This window comes from Pelmatolapia mariae, linkage group LG5 (genome assembly GCF_036321145.2).
Source record: "Pelmatolapia mariae isolate MD_Pm_ZW linkage group LG5, Pm_UMD_F_2, whole genome shotgun sequence".
Taxonomy (NCBI): Eukaryota; Metazoa; Chordata; class Actinopteri; order Cichliformes; family Cichlidae; genus Pelmatolapia; species Pelmatolapia mariae.
In genome coordinates, this window is record NC_086231.1 from 3,645,680 (window position 1) to 3,666,704 (window position 21,025).

Genomic DNA, 21,025 nt, shown 5'->3' on the forward strand with positions numbered 1-21,025 from the left:
ATTTGAAGCCTCAGTGGATGCATTTTTGTAGTTTTTTTGGAGCTAGAATAAGTGCAGTTAAGCTAATATTTAGGTTAGCATAAAGACTGGAAAGAGGTAAACGCAGTTAGCCCACATGTGTCAAAATCAGTGTGTCCATTGCAGAGTTATGTGTGTGGTCTGTATGGTAACCTGTGAACACATCACACTAAACAGACACAGCACCTGCGAGTTAACATGCTAGCTAGCACAAAGTGCAACAAAAAGTAAAGCTAATGCTAATGGTACATCTGAGGAGGGAGACTGACTAACCTACCTACAGCTTTACTGAGTGTAACGAGAGGCCGGTGTGCGCCGTGTCACTGTTATGTTGCTAAGGGATGTGTTTTAACCCAAACCATGATCTTTAATAAACCTAATCAGTGAGTGAAAGAGACTGAAAGAAGCGCAACCAATTCCCAAATGACTCGGACCGCTTGGATTCTAACAGACTTTGTAGGTCTCTGAAACTGGGCCGTTATTTTGTCACATTCGGTTTAAAAAGACACTAAAGCCAAAAGTCACCTTGTGATTAACAGTGAGATGCAGGCGGCATCTGAAAAACCAGAATCATCTCTGAGAACTGACTGAAAAACCTCACTGAAGTGTAAAAACCTAAATTTTACACAGATTTTGAGTGTGCTACAATAAACATGGTATCGTCTGTGGATGTTTATAAAAATCCTTCCAGATGTTTCAGACTGGCTTAAAAAGGTGCACAGGACCCTCTCTGTGAGGAAACACTACTAACCAGACACTTTATCTCCTCTGTCAACTAATTTCAGTAAACCTGAACGGTGATGAGATGCAACTTTTAGGCTCTGACTCAGGACAGCAGGTGATCTGAAAACCGTAAAATCATAATCTGTTGCACAGAAGAGCAAATACATGAAACTGAACAGTAAATCATTTAAATTTGGGTCATATCCTGAAGATAAATAAAGATATACTGCATCTTACAGTATTTATAGATTCCTACAGGCCTGTTTCAGTTTGAGATGCGTCATTGATGCTCGTTTAGTCATCACTTTGTGAAACGTCAAACACTTTGTACTCGTAAATGAACCAAACCTGTCAAACTGTCACTAAAAATCAGTTCTGACGCTGCTGAGAGCATCAAACTCAGCATTCACCTGAGCTAATGTCTCTTTCTTTTTAATTCTACTAAGTCCTTTTCACGTCCATCTATTTTTTACACTCAGTTTATACTCTATATTCAGTGTCCTTTGGGCACACTTTGCTCTCTCCCTCTTTTCCTTTTGTTTTCTGTGTCATCATATCAAATGCAAATCAAATGTCCTTTAAATCTTGTTAGTCATGCAGAACAAATAATGTCAATAAAGTGAAGTCAAACAGAAGATAAAAAGGCAGATGTTAAAGAGAGAAAGGAAACATAAAGGACGGCAAAAAGCTCAATTAAAAAAAAGGAAAATCTGAAAGAGAGCAAAGAAAAACAACAGAAACATTAAACTCATCAAATAACAAAGCTAAAGACAAGACATTCAATCAGGGGTAGGTGAAAAGATACTTTCATAATAAAAAACAGCAAATCAAGGATAACCAAAACTCTTAAACATGACAGCTTGAGCCTTCAGTGCATTTTTTTTAAATAGTTTTATGTAGCAGACGGAGGACAACAACACTGTTCTGAATCTGGACTAACTTTTGAACTTCTTCTAACTTAAGAAGCCGTTAACAGAAGAACTGGTTTAATATTTTGTTCTATTCTAGTTCCAGTTCACTCACCTCTGGTTTACTTACTATAACAACTTTCTTTCTGAGAGAACTGAAACTGTTAAGACGTCTTAATGAGAATCAGATTTGGGTGAACTGGCCCTTTAAATGTCACCTCTCTGCCAAAGCTTTGTTCTGAAAGACAAGCAGGGTGAAATTTCCACAGGATGAACGACATTAAGATTGTTCTGCAGCTTAGCTTGAGTTTCACATAATGGATGCTGGTGTAGGACGAGTCTCCGGGCAGGATTCCTTCCAATCTGGGAGAGAGCTGATGATCGTAACACAGTTTGAAGCTGTTTGTTTGAAAATGTGGAGAGAAACTGAGAAAGGTTTTTGTCATCATTTGAAAAAGCCTTGGCACGATGTTTCTCAGCCTAAACACAGTGCAACATCTGCCTTTTCAGCATAATGAGAGAGTGTGTTCAGGATTTTGGAAGAAAAAGTAACAGATGAACTGTAAAGTTTCAACAGTGCTCAAAAGGGAACAATTAAGGGATTAAGGGAACAATCAGTCAGAGTAGTCAAGCGTCAAGGACATCTCTCTGTCCAGTTAGGAAGCAAAAACTACTCTGACTCCACTTCAGCTGCTTTGGATCAAAGTGGCATCAGGAGCACTGGAGACTCCATTAAAGCTGCACAGGTAGTCCAGCTCCAGGATGGCACGACCACTCAGGTGCCGTCAGGGTTTGTCAGTCTCAGAGAGAGACATCCAATTCATTTAGTTTAATTCAATTTTAATCATGTAGCTCCCAATCAAAGCAACAGTCGGCCAAAGGTGGCTAATCCAGTCAACCCCCAAAATTTGTGGGGGTTGCGTTCCTAGAGCACCTACGTTCCTAGATGTGGTCAATGAAAAGGCTACGAATGCCTATTTCTATAGTTTGAACCCTAGTAGAGGGTTAAGGCTCTACAGTAGGGGGCAGTTGCCCTCCCCCCCCCTTGCCCCTGAGTAGATCTGCCCCTGTGTTGGATGTCCTCTTTCTAGGAAAACTCACACACACAGTTTCTGTTTTATTTTTGTTGGGACAAACAGCACATCCGCAGACAGACTGAAGGAGAGAGAGATCAGATTCGTGGCCGGCTGATTAAAAATTCATTTCTGCTATTTTGGCCGACAGAAGTCTTAACAAGGAGAGGAAACAAGAAAAAGGGGGACGAGGCGTGCCTAAAAAGTTTGGGCGTTTGTGATGGATCTGATAGGACACGAGAAAACTTTTAGAAAGTGCAGAGGGCAGTGAGAGTCCTCCAGCCAAAGCTGACGTGAAGGCAGAGCATGACTGTGCAAACTGAAACATCGGTTATTTCATCAGATATAAAATCCAGTATGGAAATACTGAATAAGACAGTCACATGGAAGAAACAGTACATTTAGCCACGTAGACAGAGTCAAGACAACCTGCAGAAGCTCAAACTGAGCAGCAGAATGGGGAAGACTTTTAAGTAGTTTTAAACTTGGCATGGTTTCTGGTGCCAGTCGAGCTGGTCTGAGTATTTCAGAAACTGCTGTTTACAGGGAACGGTAAAAAAAAGAGAGAGCAAATATCCAGTGAGCAGCAGCTCTGTGTTAATGTTTGACTGATGTCAGAGGTTAGAGAACTGCCAGACCGCTTCGAGCTAATAGGAAGGCAACAGTAACTGAAATAACCGCTCGTTACAACCAAGATATGCAGAAGAGCATCTTGAACTGTAAAGCAGCAGAAGACCACACCTGTCGGATAAGAACAGGAAATTGTGGCAATAATTGCAACAGACTTATCGAAACTGGTAAACAGAAGATGAAAAATTTGCCTGGTGTGATGAGTCTCAGTTTATCCTGCAACATTCAGATGGTACGCTCAGAATTTGGTGCAAACATGAAAGCACAGACCCATCGTGTCTCTTATCAGAGGTTCAGGCTGCTGGTGGGGTGATGTTGGGCGTATTTTCTCAGCATACTTTGGGTCCCTTAATACCAACTAAGAATTGTTTAAACACAACTGCCTACATGTGAATCGCTGCTGACTAGAACCACGTGACAGCTGCTTTCAGCAGGATCACACCGTGTCCCAAAGCTCAGATTATCTCAGACTGGTTTCTTGAACATGACGATGACTTCACTGCAGTCCGGTGACCACCACAGTAACAAGATCCCCGTCCAGTCGAGCACGTTTGGGATGTGCTGGAACAGGAGAGTTACATGATAGATGGCAGCTGAGAAGTCTACAGTTACTTTGTGACGCTGTCATTTTAACATGGACCAAATTCTCTGAGAAGTGTTCTTTATATTTAATCTCTGCCATGAAGAATTAAAGCAGTTCTGAAGGAAAAATGGGGTCCAGCCTGGTACTACCAAGGTGTACCTAATGAAGTGTCTGCTGCGTGTTTACAGTTACATTTGGTTTGATTGGAACTTTAATAAGAACCTATACGTACAAAAGTAAAAGCAGCATCTTTTATTGCTTTAGTTTTTTATTTTCTTTGTTAGACAAGCAAACAACAAAAAACCCACAAAGCAGACAAACCAACCAAACACCAGTGATCTCAAACACAAGCTCCGACTTTAAGGCAGACGCTAACAGGAAGCAAACTCAGATCCTGACATGCTCAAACAGATTTATACAAAAGGCAGAGACACAAGACGGAAGAAAGAACTTCTGAATTCTCAAAAGTCAGAAAGATTTTCACTTAGATTAACTTCTAAAATAAAAAGTCTAATCTGGAGCTGCTGAACTAAAGCGATATTTGACGTTTTTCTCTGGTTTTCTTTGCTTTATTCGTTTGTTCACTTTTTCCAGGCACTTTTACAGTTTCCTAAGGAATCCAATTCTGGTCTTTATTTGACCAATAAAATGTTTGTGCTTGAATATTGAGGTGAAATTAAACAGCTAGTTATATAAAACCAGCACGAAACAGTGTAAACGACAAAAAGTTAAAGAAAGAAATGTTCACAAAAAAAATGTAGAGATTAACGAGAGCCTAATTTTGAGTGTATGGATTTATCCATGAATCACTCATTGAATAAACTGACATGCTGTATACTGAAATGCTGCTCAGTTTTTTTTTTAAACTCAAGCATGTAAATTATATTAAATCAAAGTAAAAATTTAACAGTCTCAAGGTTGAAGAAGTTTGGCTGTGACTGTTTTGAAATTGAAAAATTAGGACCAAAAATAAACTTGCAAATGCTTTCTGATGTTTGTTGTGGTTTCCATATTCAGCAGTTTATGAAGAATCAGTCAAAGGTTGGAAAATCAAAGGAAGCATTTAAAAGTGTCTCTGTTACATAAAAAAAAAAAAAGAGGTTCTCTGGTCTCCAGTGACTTCGACTTAATTTCAGGCAGCAACAAGCAGCTCATGCAAATAATTCAACAACAATCAGGCACCATTATTTTAAATATGTGTCCCCTTTTTCTGAAAGTCAAGGGATCAAAACCAGTTTTTATATTCTGAAAAGCCCCACAGTGCATCCATGCATCCACAGTTGGAAAGATAAGGCAGAAAAAGCTTTGCCTGTAACACAGCAGGAAATGAATTGTGCTCATGAGTCATTATCTTACAGAGAAACACAGGAGACACCAACCAGCTTAAAGGGGCAGTTCAAACAAATTCACAGGTTCTTCCTCCGGCCTGCACTGATATTCATCCACCTTTATCAGTTTGGTCTCAGACATGCCTACAGTTGCTTATTACTGCAAAGTACCAGGCTGATAAAATACGAGAATGTCAATGACTGTAACCACAGCACAGACCTGATGGATGATTTGCATCACAAAAAAGCTCAAAAAACAGTGTGAACACAGAGAAATGGTCCAAATTATCTGAGCTGTAGACAAACAACAGCTACAGCTTCCCAAGTTGGACAATTCGAATTTCAAGCCACAATAAAATCTAAACTAACATAAAGGAAAAATTTACCCACTGTACAGTTCTTATGAAGGATGAAAACATCCACAGAGGGCAGAAACATTTCTGCAGCAGGCTGTTAACATGTTTATTTCTGCTGTAACGTTGTGGACCGACTGATTTTGGGAGGAAACAGCAAATAGAGTTTCATTTAGTTCCACCGGACTGAAAGGAAACTGGCCCTGTAACTAAAATATGGTTGGTGGATAAAGAGCACCACAGGCCACAGGAAAATGTGCACATTGTGGATTTGAACCATCCGTTAAATACAGCATTTTGTGATGAAATCCAGCTGAAGGTTTTTCCCTCTGAAAGCAGCCGTTCTCACATTTTTTCTAAAGTCCTGTTTTTGACACTGAACTTTTCAGCTCGAATGAATCAAAATATACACATGCAGCTGAGTGTTGCTCATATATACAGACGTGACCGTGTATGAAGGAACTTTGAACCATCTACAGCGTTTTCTAATTGGTTCTGCCATTATTTCACACCCCTGAGGAGTTTTTATGACCTGAGAAGCTCATTTTCATCCGGACACACACAAACCGTCACCTCGCCGACTGACTGTGTCACTGCTAAACCTACGTATAAAAATATAAACCGTCCCTTATTTTCTCTTGTGCTGGACCTCCTAAAGGAATGTCAGAAGTTAAGTCTTCTTGGCACTTTTTCAGGAGCGGCCTCGTCGAGTCCGCTGTGCCAGATCAAACCCGGGGGGATAAAAGCTTTGTTGAATCTGCTCCATAAATCTGTCAAACCAGGTCTGGTTTTTTTTAGAGCTTATTTTAGGAGAGATAAAGAAAAATACTGGATCTGAAATGAAAATCCAAACAATAAGAGGGGCACTGGTGGTTAAACAAAAAGGCAAATGTGCTCATATTTCACATTTTGGTGCAATCAACAATCAGAACATCAAAATTCAGAAGTTTTAGGATCCCAAACTTCATGTTTTACTTACAAACTGTCATCTGTGCTTTCAAAAAATGACTTTTTGGAGATATGGAAGAGTTACCAAGTAAACTGATAAAAGAAAGATTAGATCTTCTCTTCTATCGTCCACATGCCAAACATTTATAAGGAGACATTAATGGTTTCTAACACACTGTAATGTTACAAGTGCCCACGATATGCTCATTTACAGTTTCATCGTTTTATTTTGCAGCAGACTACGTTTGCATGTTTAATGTTAAAGAATGCATGATTTTCCTCACAGGCTTCACTGATACAGAACCTCTGGCCCTGCTGTGATTAGTCACCTGTCTCTGCTGTGATTGGTCACTTGGCTAATCGAGAATAAGGCACTGTCAGAGAACGTCTAATTTATGGAGACCTCCCTCTCTTTGTAGGGAGTCATGCTGAGACGATCCAAAATGAATGAGACTTCATTGAGCTGCAGCCAAAAATGTAAAATTTGCAGGGTCAACATTTTTGACAGAAGGGCAGGAGAGTGTATATAATTCTACTTTCTCTCTAAATATTTTTTAAACAAGTTCAGTTGAAGTAAAATACCTTTTTGTAAGTATTAGAGACGTCACAGGAGCGTGCACCACGAGTCTCAGCAGCTTTGATTTCAGTCATGAAGCGAGCAGGAGAGATTTTTAGATACCGTCATCTCCAATCACAGCTGGCTGCTTCTGTTTGTGCTGTGGTTTACCCACACTGCTCTGGAAACGGGCACAGTCGAGGGGGCTGCCCTGTTTCAAATTCTTAACTGACCAATCAGCACGCTTTAGCACAATGCGAACATTTTAACTTGAAAGAAAAAAAAAAAAATCTGCTTCACTGTAAGAAAAATTCAATGGCCTGAGTGTAATTTTATTTTATCAAAAAACAAACAAACAAAAAAGTAAAATGAGGGATTTTCTGTGTAGAGCTCAATAATTTTAGCCCCCTAGCTCCACACACTCCACTTCACTCAGGAAAATGTGTCTGAGTTTCTGTACAACAAGAACAGTTTTGCTTCAGTTTAACGAGAACAGTGAGCGAAGTTCATCTGAGGACGAGCCAAACAAGCTGCCAGGCGGCCACTGTGCCCCGTGTTACACTCTGAGGCCCACTCAAAGGAAAAGTATAAAAAAATAAAAAGGGCACTTCATTTAGTCTGCATGTCGACAACAATAACTCCTCCTGTGCTGTAATGACAGGATACTGATGACATACTGTAAAACTGCAGAGTGTCTTCACAGGAGTTATGAATGTCGACACAAACTGGAAACACTTGAAAATGTCTTTTAACTCCTAATTTACAGTGTGTTAGAAACATTTACTAAATATTGACATAGTACTACAGACTTGTAATTTTATGTAGCCAGATTTCTTTTTTCTTTTCTTTTTGATCATCTCAACCTGTCAGATTCATCTTCTGACCCACGAGCCGACAGATAACCGAAACCCAACCGAACAAACCAATCAGAGAGCAGAATCATCATCTGTGAACTGTAAACACTCCTCATTAACTGGCCCAAGAGCTGAGATGACGATCGCATAATCTTATAAAAGTGAAACATTACTTTGCATCTAAATATAAAACTGGAAAAAAGTGAAATGATGTGCTCTACAAAGCAAAGAATACGTCTGGTTCACGAACCACACTCTGCACTAACTGATCCCATTTTTCTGTCTTCTTTACTGAAGTAATTCTGCAGGCTGGCTTCATGCTGCAGCTGCAGGAAGTGAGAGAAATGTGCTTCAGCCGACAGAAGATCAAAGACAAAAGAAAAGATCTAGTAACAGTTTGGTCGCGAGGCACAAACACAAAGTCCGATATAATGAGTAGGACTTCAATGTAACACCAAAGGCTGTGAAGTTATGAAATGTAGAAAACAGAAACGCAGGGACATGTACCAATTTAGAGAGTTTTCTCAAGCAGCTTCGAAAGAAAGCTTAGCTTTGGAGTTCAGAGCAAACTGTGTGGAAACACAGAATATGTGCAACATCTCTCAGATGACCAGTCGAGTGGAAGAGGAGAAAAACTGAACCGTTATCTCCTCTGCTTTTAGCTATGAATTCAAATTCAGTGATTTGTTGTCTTTTAGAGATCTTTGGAAAAGCAGACTTGCCGGCAGAACCCAGTTTTATCCACTGTCCATGTTAAACTTGTGTGCATTTTTCAAGAATGAGGATTCATCCTGTTCTATAAAACACCTCGCTGTCTGACGCAGAAACCTAGAAAAGCTCAGCAGCTTCACCAACAATGATGGCAAGAACTTAAGTAATAGACGAGTACCGAAGTTTAACAGTCAGCAGTTCAAATGATGATGTACCACATGATTACAGACAGGACCTGACGGTCTCCAAGTATGTTCACCGTATGCTTAAAACAACTGTGTGCAAGCTTGAAATAAGCAGAAAGAAACTCGAGTCCAAAACTGCTGCTGATGATACTGAAATGAAAACAAATGCCACAAACAGAAGGATCATGCTTCTCAAGCAGACAAAATAAATGTCAATGATATTCAGCTGAACAGCTTTTCTACAGTTTTTCTTAGACAAAGGTCCAAAAACTCAGCAGGCAGACGTCCAACGCGATAATCCTCGCTCCCCAAACGTCACATCACGTGGAAACTCCAGCAGCCTCGGTGACGTTCCTCCAAACTGCTGCAGAAAACGTGAGAGAAATCCTCCAGAACTTCTCAGAAGTTCGGCTGCCTTCGTTTTTTGGCCTCGATGGCGTCGAGGATGGGCTGCCTCTTGGCCTGGTAGCGCTGGCGGATCTCCTCGATCTCCTGCTCCATCTGAGGGTCCAGAGAGGAGAGCTTCAGCCGCAGCTCCTCCACCGACCACGTGCTTACCTAGAGGAGAAAACATTGAACTATGTTAAGTCTGCTGTTCTTATTCATCAGCATTGAGGACCTCGGGGTGTGTGAGAGGGAAAGTCAGGGCACCTCACTAAGAACAAACATTTATTTTCCCTGAGTTTTCAGAGCGTTCACTTTCAGGCTCCTCTTATGTGGAACCAGCTCACAGTTTGGGTTCAGACTCCCTCCCTGCTCTCACCTCTCTGCTTTAAATTATAGTTCAGGCTTAATGAGGTCACACTGAGTTGGTCACATTTACAAATTTCAGAGAAAATTCTGAAACATTTCATTATAAATGCGGCCGATTCATTCTCATGAACTAAAAAACAAACAAAATAATCGATATTGCGTTACGAGAAAAAAAAAGTTTTCTGAATACTGAACGTTTGTCATGAGTGAACTCTCACGGTCAGCTACTACACACATAGTAGTCGTTCACCTTAAACAACACGTGTGCGTCACAACGACATTCGAAGCAGGATTTGATGACTTGAGGGTCAAAGATCAACGCGGACACAGTCCATTAGTGGACATTGACAAAAACCTTTAGCGTACCCTCAAAGTACGTCACACATGACAGCAATAACCAAAGTGTCTGATGAAAGTATCTATTTTAGTAGCTTTCAAAGGATAAATCTATTGACTTGTATTCAATCCCTCCTCTCTTGGTTGCCGGCCTCAGACAGGGACCTGGTGCCTGCTTTAGCTTTTCCCCGGGGGATTCCCCCTCTCAGCTTTTACCAGCAGCACAACGCTGTCAGGCTATTTATTACCCAGAATCAATAGAGCTAAAATAACACCGCCGTTCGAGTCCACTAGACAGATAACCGTGAACAAGGGAAGGTCCTACAACTGGACTCCAAAAAAGCGCTAAGGGCCAAAAGCTCACATCAATATTTGCTGCTGATATGTCCAGTTTATTCAATATATTTACAGTTATCAATCATGCGTATTGCTTACAGGAAAAATCCAACTAAAGCATTTAAAAATGGGACAAGACCTTCTTTGATTTATGGACTCATTAATGAAGAAGTAAAATTAACCTAACAGAGCAACAAATATATTTATTATGTCAGAAGCATTCTAACTTTTGGACAAGGCAGCTTAATTATTAAGCTAGCCAATAAATTATTAATCAGTTATTAAACTAGCCAATAAAAAAAATACTCAGTTATTAAATAAATGATGAAGTGCATCAAAGCAGCAACGGGAGGTTTTAACTGGAATATTAAGATGTGAACTTTGGAGCTTTATTAGTCATTTTGCTGATCAGGAGGTTCAAACCCAAAGTTAAAGTGTGCTCCACCTAAACACAGACGCACATCATAACATCACAATCCTCAACACTGAAACCTGCTTCGACTCCAGCGGTCGGTGCGCTCGACTTCACAGCCGACTGAATTCATTCAAACTTCAACACAATTAAAACTTTGACGACTTCTTCAGTTAAACTAACAAAATTACCTGACACACTTTGACAGATTTGACACAGCACACTCTTGACTTTGTTGTAAATTTCAATGCCGGGTTTAGGGAGGAGTCCCTCTTTAAGGATGTGGTCATTAAAATTAAAATATGAATTATCCATAATATTGTTATGAGCGCATTCTTTTCAGCTGCAGCTGTGATGCATTATTTTGCTGAGCAAACAACTACAAAAAAAACGCTTTGGTTATGAAATATTTAGCACCTGAGCTAACTGCTTACAAACCGTCTGCTGTCTCGGCTTTTCCACAGCACGCTGCATAATTTGACCGAAAACACAGAGCCGCCCTCTAAAGGGAACGACATCAAAGCACTCGGTGGCTGTACAAGAAGAATGGGGGTGGGCTTTCCCTCTCCCATCGTTCCCTCTCCACCTATCCTTATCAAACCAAAGGGTATTTAAGGCTGCTGTGTGTATCTGTAGTTTTCATATTTTGCTGTAGTGGTAAACCCACAGCTGAATTCTCCCTTTTCAGCTCATCTCAGCACTTTTCGTCTGCCATTTTAATTCACTTTCATGCAGAAACAGTTCTGTGAGATCTCAGCAGCCAAACACGAGTTTGCAAAAACAGTGGAGCGTTCAGGAGCTGAAGAGCTAAAGGATTTCACTGTAGTGTTGGCTCCAGATACAAAGCTGCTCATCTGTTCTGACATTGTTGCAGGTTGTTCTGCCAGCTCAGAGCTTTCTACAAGTGTGCGCAGACCACAAACCGGGCTTTGCTTGTAGAAATGGATGTACCATCCACATCACAGGCAACAACGTACCAAGAACTAAAGATTCTATTTCAAACAAACTTCAGTGCAGCTTTAAGAGGAATCAGGCGCACCAACAGCACTATTCTCTCAACTGTTTCAAACTGTTCTAAGTAGGACAGGGTTATAGAGTATCCGGCTTGTTTATGTCCTGCTCAGGAGCAATCAGAAAGAGCACACTGCCTTAATCCAACAAAAGGCGACAGACATCAAGTGTTTCCTCACTTCCTCACTCTGGGACAGAATTTTGTTTGATTCACATCTAAATATGAAATAAACAATATGAAAAAGCAGCACAGCTGATTACTGGTAATAATGTAACTCAGTGTTTCAGTTCACCACAGAACTAATGTAACAGTGTTACCAGATTACTTATTCTCAGTAAAGCATTATTTGCATGATTTTTTTAAGTAAGGATTAATATGCGTTACATTGAGTCATTACTTAAGAGAAGTAAACTATAGAAATGATCAGCTGTGTCAAAAACCTGTGGCAAATCCAGAAAACGAGCAGCACATCACAGGATGTTTTTCACTCCCTTTCTTTAAAGCTGTATTTACACTTAAACAGCAGCATTTCATGTGCTGGGTTCTCTAAATGGGGCTAATTATCACAATCATTAATTAAAGATTGGAAACTTTTGTAAAAAGACCCAAAACAAAACAGAACTTAGATATCTCCGTGGGATCCTGATATGGGATCTCACTGTTGGACAGAGTAAAATTCAAAGTAAAAGTTGTTCTGCTAGTTCATCAGGCCCTGCAGAAGCACCAGGCTCTAACTGCTCTAGGACAGCGGTCCCCAACCCCCGGGCCACGGACCGATACCAGTCCGTGAGTCTTTTGGTACCGGGCCGCGAGAGTTGAGGCTCGGGTGTGAAATGTATGGTTTTCAGGGTTTTTATCGTTAACTCGGTTTCCCTGGGTCTTTTCCCGTGTTGTAGTTGTGTGTCTTATTTTGAAAGAAATATTGATGTGTTACCATAGCGACCAGAGAGCATTAAGGGGCAGAGAGGAGGATGTTACTCTCAATGTTGTTAGCGCATTTTAAGGAGGACGCTGCTAATAAAGTTACACAATTACACAGTGAATTTATGTTTATTTTTACATTTACAAAATACCAAATACCAGTTTTTGTCTTGGTTGTATCATTTTATTTTGTTGTATTTATCCACGACACCTTAAAGGCCGCTCCGTGAAAATATTGTCTGACATTAAACTGGTCCGTGGTGCAAAAAAGGTTGAGGACCGCTGCTCTAGGGTTCTCTGAACCTCGATCACACAGAGGTCAAAAGTTGAGCCATAGACTCAGAGTAGCTAAAGAGAGCCTTCTGTTCATTAGCTGCTTTCATTCCAGACATAAAGACTCAAACAGGAACCTCTGGAAACAAATCCATGTTCATTAAAGCAGTGGAGAACGTCTGATTTTCAGTTAAAGTACACAGATCTTTAACAATGAGCGCCTGCTGGCTCTGACTGTACTCAGACATTCAGACGTGTTCCCACCAAGTCTGTCTCCCTCTCGAACTATGAAACGCATGACGGCTCCCTGGAAGAGGTTTCTCCTTTATGCAAACTTTCCATACATTCACAAGCTACAGCTGGGGTACTCCTAGTGTTGGTGTAAGACACGGATAAATGGGAGGGTGGTGTCAAGAATGACTAAATTAAATGGGTTAACAATAACTGTTCCCAGTGCTGATCACCAGCAGGGTGTTTGAGGAAACTGCTAGTGGCTGAAGGTGGAGGAGGAGGAGGCGGGGGAAGGCGCAAAGTAGGGACAACCTACTGAAGAAGGAGATACAGAAGCCTGGTGTGACAGAGGATGAGGATGCTAGGGAAAGGTAATAAAGAAAAGTTGAAAGATAATGTCTGCTGAGATTATCAGATGAGTCACTAAAGCAGGGGTGGGGGAACTCCAGGCCTCAAGGGCCGGAGTCCTGAAGGTTTTAGGTATCACCCTGGGTCAGCACACACGAATCACATGATTAGTTCATTACTAGGCCTCTGGAGAGAACTTAGACTTCAGGACATGTTGAGGAGGTCCTTTAGCCATTTAAATCAGCGGACACCTCAAAAATCTGCAGGACACCGGCGCTTGAGGCCTGGAGTTCCCCCACCACTGCACTAAAGCCACCATCAGGAAAGCAAAACAAACTCCAGTGGTGTGTGTGTGTGTGTGTTGGCATGTCTCTTGAAGTTGTTTAACAGTTAAGTTTTGACAGATCATGTGACGGATGAGGGCTCATTAGACAGTGACTGGTTTGATTCTGCATCCGCTGACCGTCTGTCACGGTCTGTTAGACAAGAACATGGACTCCTTTACATCTGAAGAGGAGAGAGAGAGAGAGAGAGAGAGAATGGAAAAAGGCAGCAGGAGGGATGAAAAAAAGAAAACCAATAAGTGAAGAACAAAAATAGATGGGAAGGAAAACACAGAGAAAAAGAGAAAGCGCTGGGTGGTGCGCGGGGAAGGTTGTTCTACGTCGGCTTCTCATGAATAATGCAGGTTAGTGCTTTCCTCCATATGTTCTTGTGCTGCATTGTCACACTACTAAGGAGGTTTGAGCTAAAACCACAGCTCAAATGGTAAATATTAATGCAGGACAGCTATATATAGACCTTAAAATCCTATACAACATAATGACACACCTTAAAATAAAGGTGAAAGGCGATTTATGCAAACACTTGTGCCCTGTACAATAGGGATACTATTAGCAAAGGTCTACGGAGACGACAGTGAAACAGCAACCCTGCGTGGGAAAAAAATAAAGCTTGAAAAGATTTTAAAAAGCACATGTATAAATCACAAACTGCTGGAGTTTTCAACGAGCCTACATGACTGTCCCGGGTAAGAGCATTAAAAAAACATCTGATAGCAAAATACAAAAATAGAAAAGCAGACATATCTAAAATTAAACACAGTCAGCATGCGGCTGTCAACAAGCTGTCTCAATGTATTAGAGATCCAAAAAGAAATTAGCTTTTTATCCTCACATTTGCAAGTCTAATGGAACAATAAATCCCCCCGAGTGGGATTGGAGTCTTCGAGTAAAGCCTACTTGATTTTCCCCTAAACGCTGCAGAAACGCACACAGATACTGTTGAGCTTTTACTTCTGCTGCCATCAGGTCGTCTCTGTACACACAGAGGTTCAGTGATAATTGTCAGTATGTTCATGCACCGCAGACACAGAAATACTCAGATACTCTGTGCTACAAAACACAAGAAAAGTTCAACTGTGAAAGTGTCAGTATTAGTAAAACCTGCGTTTACCACCATCTGTGCTGTTATAGTTATAATAAAACTAAACTGAAAAGTCTTTAAAAAATAATTTAGCTCACTAAAATACAAATATTACACTTTGAATAAACAGTATTGTGTAATAAGAAAACTAACTGAAACAAAACAAACAAATCAATCTGCTCCTCTGCTATCAACTTAAAATCCTACGTTGCCTCGGTCTCGCTCACATTCACTCATTTCCACTGCTTGTATCCACACTCTGTTTCATTTGGTCACCACCTGCTGCTCGTGGTCATACAGGTATAATGTGTAATGAGGGCAGCACCTCATTACCAACCCAGAGTGAGCTCTCCACCTTTAAACTGGCTGATGATAACAACCACATTTAAAACAATGCAAACCACAAAGAGCAAAACTACCCTAGAAACTAACTGGACCTTCCATATGTCCAGTTATGAGCCAGCTGCTCTACATTTCCTTTAAATGTACAGGTCCCATTCCTCAGTGTTTTGGGGAGCATTTCAGCTCAACGCAGTCTTTGATCAAACAGTGTAGACAGGAAGCATCTGTCATGTACTTCCTCTTGTCTATAAATGCATGCTGCTTATATTCCTGCGTGTTCGAGTGCAGATGTAAATGTTTAAGCCAACTCGTCTCCCTCGAACACACAATCCAAAACTTTTTGAAGTCACTGTGAGACGATCTTCTTACTGAACGTGTGCCTGACAAGTATTAAACCTGACAGCATGTAGGCGTCACAGCAAAGAGCGATACACCTCTCTGTGATGATCCTGTGTGTGTGTGTGTGTGTGTGTGTGTGTGTTTCTTCCCTCTTTCCTACATCGAACAGTTACAATATTAAAGATCCAGGAGAACAAGAGCGAAAATCAGGGTCAACCAGCGGGGAGCCGTCACTGTCTGTTAGTGTACTTCAACTTCAAATGCACAGTTGCACACATATAAGTGCATTCAACACACACACTTGAAAATTATGAAGTCATACATGCGTATATTCAGCAGAACACACGTCTTTGTTCTTTTACGGCTCAAACAGCCGCTGTGGAATTCAGCGTTGTACATAATTCAAGCAAAGCTTCACCACTGCTAATAAATTCTGCAAAATACAATTTTGCTTTATTGTTTTGTTTGTTTCTTTTTAATAATCTCAGCTTTTAGGATTCGGTGCCTACCTGCAGTATTTATTTATTGTTTTGCTTTCTGCTGATGCGTCATCTGAACAGCTAAAGGTGAAACGGCAGCTGGGTGATCAGGTAAGAGAAACCACCTCGTAGTTAAAGGTCACATATTTAATATTTAATTCCAGCAGCAGGAGCAACCACGCGTCCAGCATAAATGTCTCTGAGCGAGACAAACAACCTCTGCTTTTTCGTTAACATGATTTCATCTGAGGCATCAGGCTCTGAAAAGTGAAGCAACTCAGAAGCTAAAATAAACTAAATTTTAACCATTTATAGAGCTTTGAATTTAAATTCGTTAACCTAAGACCCGAACTCTTCCATGGCATGCATTTTTAATTTCTCTTTGCTTTTTGGGCTGATTGTTTTTACATTCATCAGGTCCCAAAGAATTACCTGATTTTATTTTTTTTTACCTGATTTTTGTTTCTGAGAAAAATGAGAGCCACATATGAGGACATTCGTTTTAAATTTCGATAGAAGAGTAGCAGTATAATGTCCTCGTAAGTGGAAATCAGGCCCTTGGAGAGCAAAATTTAGTATTTTGGTCTAGACAACCCAAAATGTGATGTCCACATATTTGGACATCACATTCTGACATCACTTATTGTTTATTAGACATCTCCACAGGTTGATCTGAAGACAGCAGACATATTCTGAAAGGTTCTAAGGAGCATTCAGCCCGATCCATGTTGTGATCAACCTGCGTCCTCCTGCCCTTTCTCTATGGTTTAATCTGAGTTCTGATTAGCTGCAGAGGCTCACCTGCATGCATATAAAGCCAAAGGAGAAGGTGCAGTTGGGTTAGCTCCATCTCCTCCATCAGCTTTGGTAGTTTCTTATTTATTTTGTTCATTAATAATAAGTTTAGAGTTACTGGCAGCTGGTTCACCGTCTTCATCTCCATTACTCGTGTTGGGGCTTTTTAGAGCAACCTGACTGCAGACGGCGCCACCGCTCTTAAATACACACACAGTATTTGTACAGGTAATATTTACCCTCGCCCATTAGATTTATGGTTTGAGTGTTTTCTTACTTTTAAACCTGTCTGACTTTTCCTCGTATTTAATCAGTATTTCACTTAGATACCAGGAACATTCCCAAAATGAAGACCTCTACTTTTTATTGAAAAAGAAGCAGCTGGTGGGGATCATAACCCTGTGCTGCGTTCATGGTGCCATTTTAAATAGTTCTTGTCACCTCAGTGCATGTACTGATGTGAATTCAGTATACTGTAACATCTACAGGTCTTCAGTGCGCCAGGTAACGGCTTCACAGAAAAGTGTAACAGTGTGTGCCACGTTTCCAGCTCACCACTTCAAGATCTCCTTCTCCGGGCAGTTTGCGGTTATCGGCGTTGTTTTGTCCTTTTCCTCCTCCGTCATTATGAATGTTCGCCTCCTTCTCCTTCTGCTCGAAGTACTCCAGGAAGGACGGCTTGACAGGCTTGACAGGCTGCATGGTCTCATCTCGCCCTGTAAAACAAACAGCAAGTCCAACATTTACTTTACTGCAGATGAGTCTTAGACTGTCAGAGGGACACACACAGACTCCATAATGGACTGAAATCTCGACGTAGCTTCAGAGACACCACACTGAAACACATCAGCAGGACTGCTGAGACCTTTGCTGCTGTTCTTGCACTGGGATGACGGGTTTGTTGGAATCGAGTGTTGTTGAATTAAATATTTCTTGGAAAAAGTAAAGTGGGGCTCTGTGAGTTCAAACATGGGAAACGCTGTGGTTTTACATCAGTGTTTTAGTGAACTGCAGCAACACTGGCAGCTGTTAAGATATTGGCGAAATATTTCTGTGAATGTAATTTACATGTACTCCCCTTTACAGACTGCATTCATTCATTTTTCCTCCTTATTTAGAAGCTTTGTAAAAGGAGAAGATCCTGCTACAGTCAGTCACATCAGAAATGGAGATATGAGAGCTTTACTGCGTGCTGACAAAGTGCATAATAATTCAAACTAAAGCAGAGGATTTCCTCTTGATGTTTTTTTATGCACTAAACTTCTTTCTTTTTGCACTTAGTTTAAAACAATCATTCACTTTACATCAAACTCGTTTTCCTTGTAACTCAGTTTTTCTGGTGATTTAAGTAAAACCTTTATGAATGCAAATCAGGATCTGTTCCCAGCAAAAAAGGATTAATTGTAACTCAAATTCCAGGATACAATCCCCAGGATACCTCCATTACACCTCCATACCTATAGCTCCACTGCAGAAATGTATTTATCCAGAGCTTTAGTCAAACACTGAACCAAAAACTGGGTGCGCAAACAAATGTCAGCAAGCATCTGCCCTGCTCAAAGATCCCTGAGTGGATCCATCACCCACAGTCACAGGTTACTGCACTCCAGCCTCAGCATGAACGTGGAGGCATAAAGAGGATTTTCCTTCAGGGATCAATGAAGTGTTCCATTATTAAGGCAGCAATAAGCAGGGAACAAGATTATCATAATATATGTGCATTAAAGTGATACCAGTAAGTGACTTGCTCAGGTACTGATGGCTTTACGGCTTTTAAAACTCTGTCAGTGGAAAAAAGACGGCAGAGGCTTTAATGTAACACTATTGAACCGGATAGAGAGAGGAGAGCACCTCCAGATCTTAATGCATGTTACAGGAAGTGCACGGCATGTGATGGAGCCCATTAAAAAAAGCCAATCACTCAGATGAAATATTTTAAGACTTGCTAACGAGTGCTAAATTAATAATAAATGGTCGGGAAAGCAAATATTAGGGTTTGGAAACTGGATGTTAGGAAAAGGCAAACAAACAACACCCACGGTTGTGTGTCTGTGTTTTGGAGCGAAGTTTAGAGGTATTTTAGATTTTAGATTTGCCTCAAGTGTTGATTAGCATCTTGTTTCTTTCAAAGCTAGAACTGTCTCACTGACATGTCAACAACAACAACGACGACAAAACCCAAAAACAAACAAAAAACAATAGCAGCTGTCTATTGTTGACAATATATATCAAATATATCAAAGTATAAAACCCAGACAAATGTGACAGTAAACAGAACAACAGCAGGATCTTAAGAAATACTTCAGGTGATAGCAGGAAACACTTTAACCACTTAAGCCCACACATCATGCTTTGATGCCTTTTTCTTTTGTCTTTGGTGCTCAATAAAGATTTTCTTCAAAACTATATTTAAATTTTAGATTACTTCAGTGTAGACTTTTTTAAAAGACCTCATCATTTCTATTGCTGTAATGAAAACAGGATGTTAGCTTGTCATTTTAACGAACCTAACAAAACCTGCCCTGGAGACCAGGATGTAGATAATGAGTAATATTGCTGAATGTTGTTATATTTACATTGACCAGTTGGAAAATTCGCCCAACCTAAGTAATTATATATTATACACAATGTGTTTTACCTGTGTGCTTTTGAGTGCACGTGTATGGAAAAGTCAGCAGCTACATGGACAATTCCAGAGAGGAGTTAGTGACACACTTTCTGGTTCACTGAATAAAAATGTCCACACTGTCAATTTTACCCAAGCGAGAGGAAATCAGCGAGTTCATGAGTGTCGTTGAGCGTTTGATTCATGGCTTTAATAAGCTCTTGCGGTCTTACAGAGCCCAGAATTTACACACCTACATTATGCACAGATCGCAGTGTGATCAGATAGCACCGCTCTGCTGTGATAACAGTGATCGTTTCTACTAATAATTCTCTACTTTTTAAAAACGCTCCATCAGGTTGACCCTTAAAAAGCTCTTTATGTAAGAAGTTATTCACAGATTTATAACAGCGTTTGACTTACTGAGCCTTCCCTTTTAGACCGCGCTGGAAACTCTGATGTCATAGTAGGAGGACATTAGAGCTGGTTAGTGTGTGTGTGCGCGCTCACTTAAATAAATTTATGGACAACATTTTTTTATTTATTTATTTTTAAATGGGCAAGTAATAACTGGGATACGCCGACTGTGACTCAGGCTTGTTTAATGCTGTAATGGCTGAAGAAATGTGTTGATTTTTAACCAGGTGGTTGTGCAGCTTTACGTCACACGGGCTAAAGGTGTTACTGATGTCAGGCTAAGACTTTATTTCCTCATATTAATTATCTAAAGTGATTCAAATCTGTTGTTTACTCCCTTTACTGTTTAGGGTCAGACCGATACAGGCACACACACACACACACACACACACACACACACACACACGCACGCACACGCACACACACTTATTTACTCATTTTTCTGGGTGCAGACCAAATATTACTATAATACATGAAATGTGTCTGCATGACTCCTGACTGTCCAGCAACCAAACTACAGCAGGTGCACAGCTACACTGCAGGCCTCAGAAGGTTCTCATCTATATGACATATGATATATCATCACATTGCCTTACACCCCACCTAGCAATGGGCTAAAATGATTGTTTTTAGCAAATAAACATATTTCATTTCTAACTTCTTTTTTTTTTTTCCCCCCCAATGTGAATAAGTATATGCCAATTATTACACCAACAGAGAAAGCAGGACTGTAGCACGGGCATGTATTAGTACTTCTAAATCAATACAGTCACAACATGTTGTAAGATTGTGTAGATTACTTTAAGAGGTAAGTATAGATTTCTATGAAAACTGTTACCAGAGATGCGGTTTTCCAGTGTAGACGTGATAAACTTGTTGGTTTTCATCCATTTTCAGAATTTTTTGAAAGGACTCTAAAAAAAAAAAACTGTGACTCATTCTCTTAATGTTCTCAAGAAAATATCAGTAAAGGTGTCAGTTTCTGATCTGGGTGAGATATGTAAGCTCTTATTGCATTTATTTCCAAGCGCGTCTGCCTCCTTATAACTCAAATGCAACAATGAAGAGGGGAAAAACTTGTTTTTGTCAGAAACAGAAAGGCATCCGGCGATTACCTCCACTCAGAGTGTT

At 40.4% G+C, this 21,025-nt stretch overlaps 1 protein-coding gene across 1 annotated transcript in view; it reads right to left on the reverse strand.

Moving 5' to 3' along the window:
• Positions 1–4,219: 4,219 nt before the first annotated feature.
• Positions 4,220–21,025, reverse strand: part of LOC134627357 (serine/threonine-protein kinase 4) — a 39,016-nt gene continuing 22,210 nt past the window's right edge. Inside the window, exons 10-11 of the mRNA XM_063473366.1 lie at positions 17,428–17,588; positions 4,220–9,428 (exon numbers count right to left, since the gene is read on the reverse strand). Coding sequence (XP_063329436.1) covers positions 9,270–9,428; positions 17,428–17,588 — 320 coding nt within the window. The 3' untranslated portion in view covers positions 4,220–9,269. The remainder of the gene's footprint in view (positions 9,429–17,427; positions 17,589–21,025) is intronic.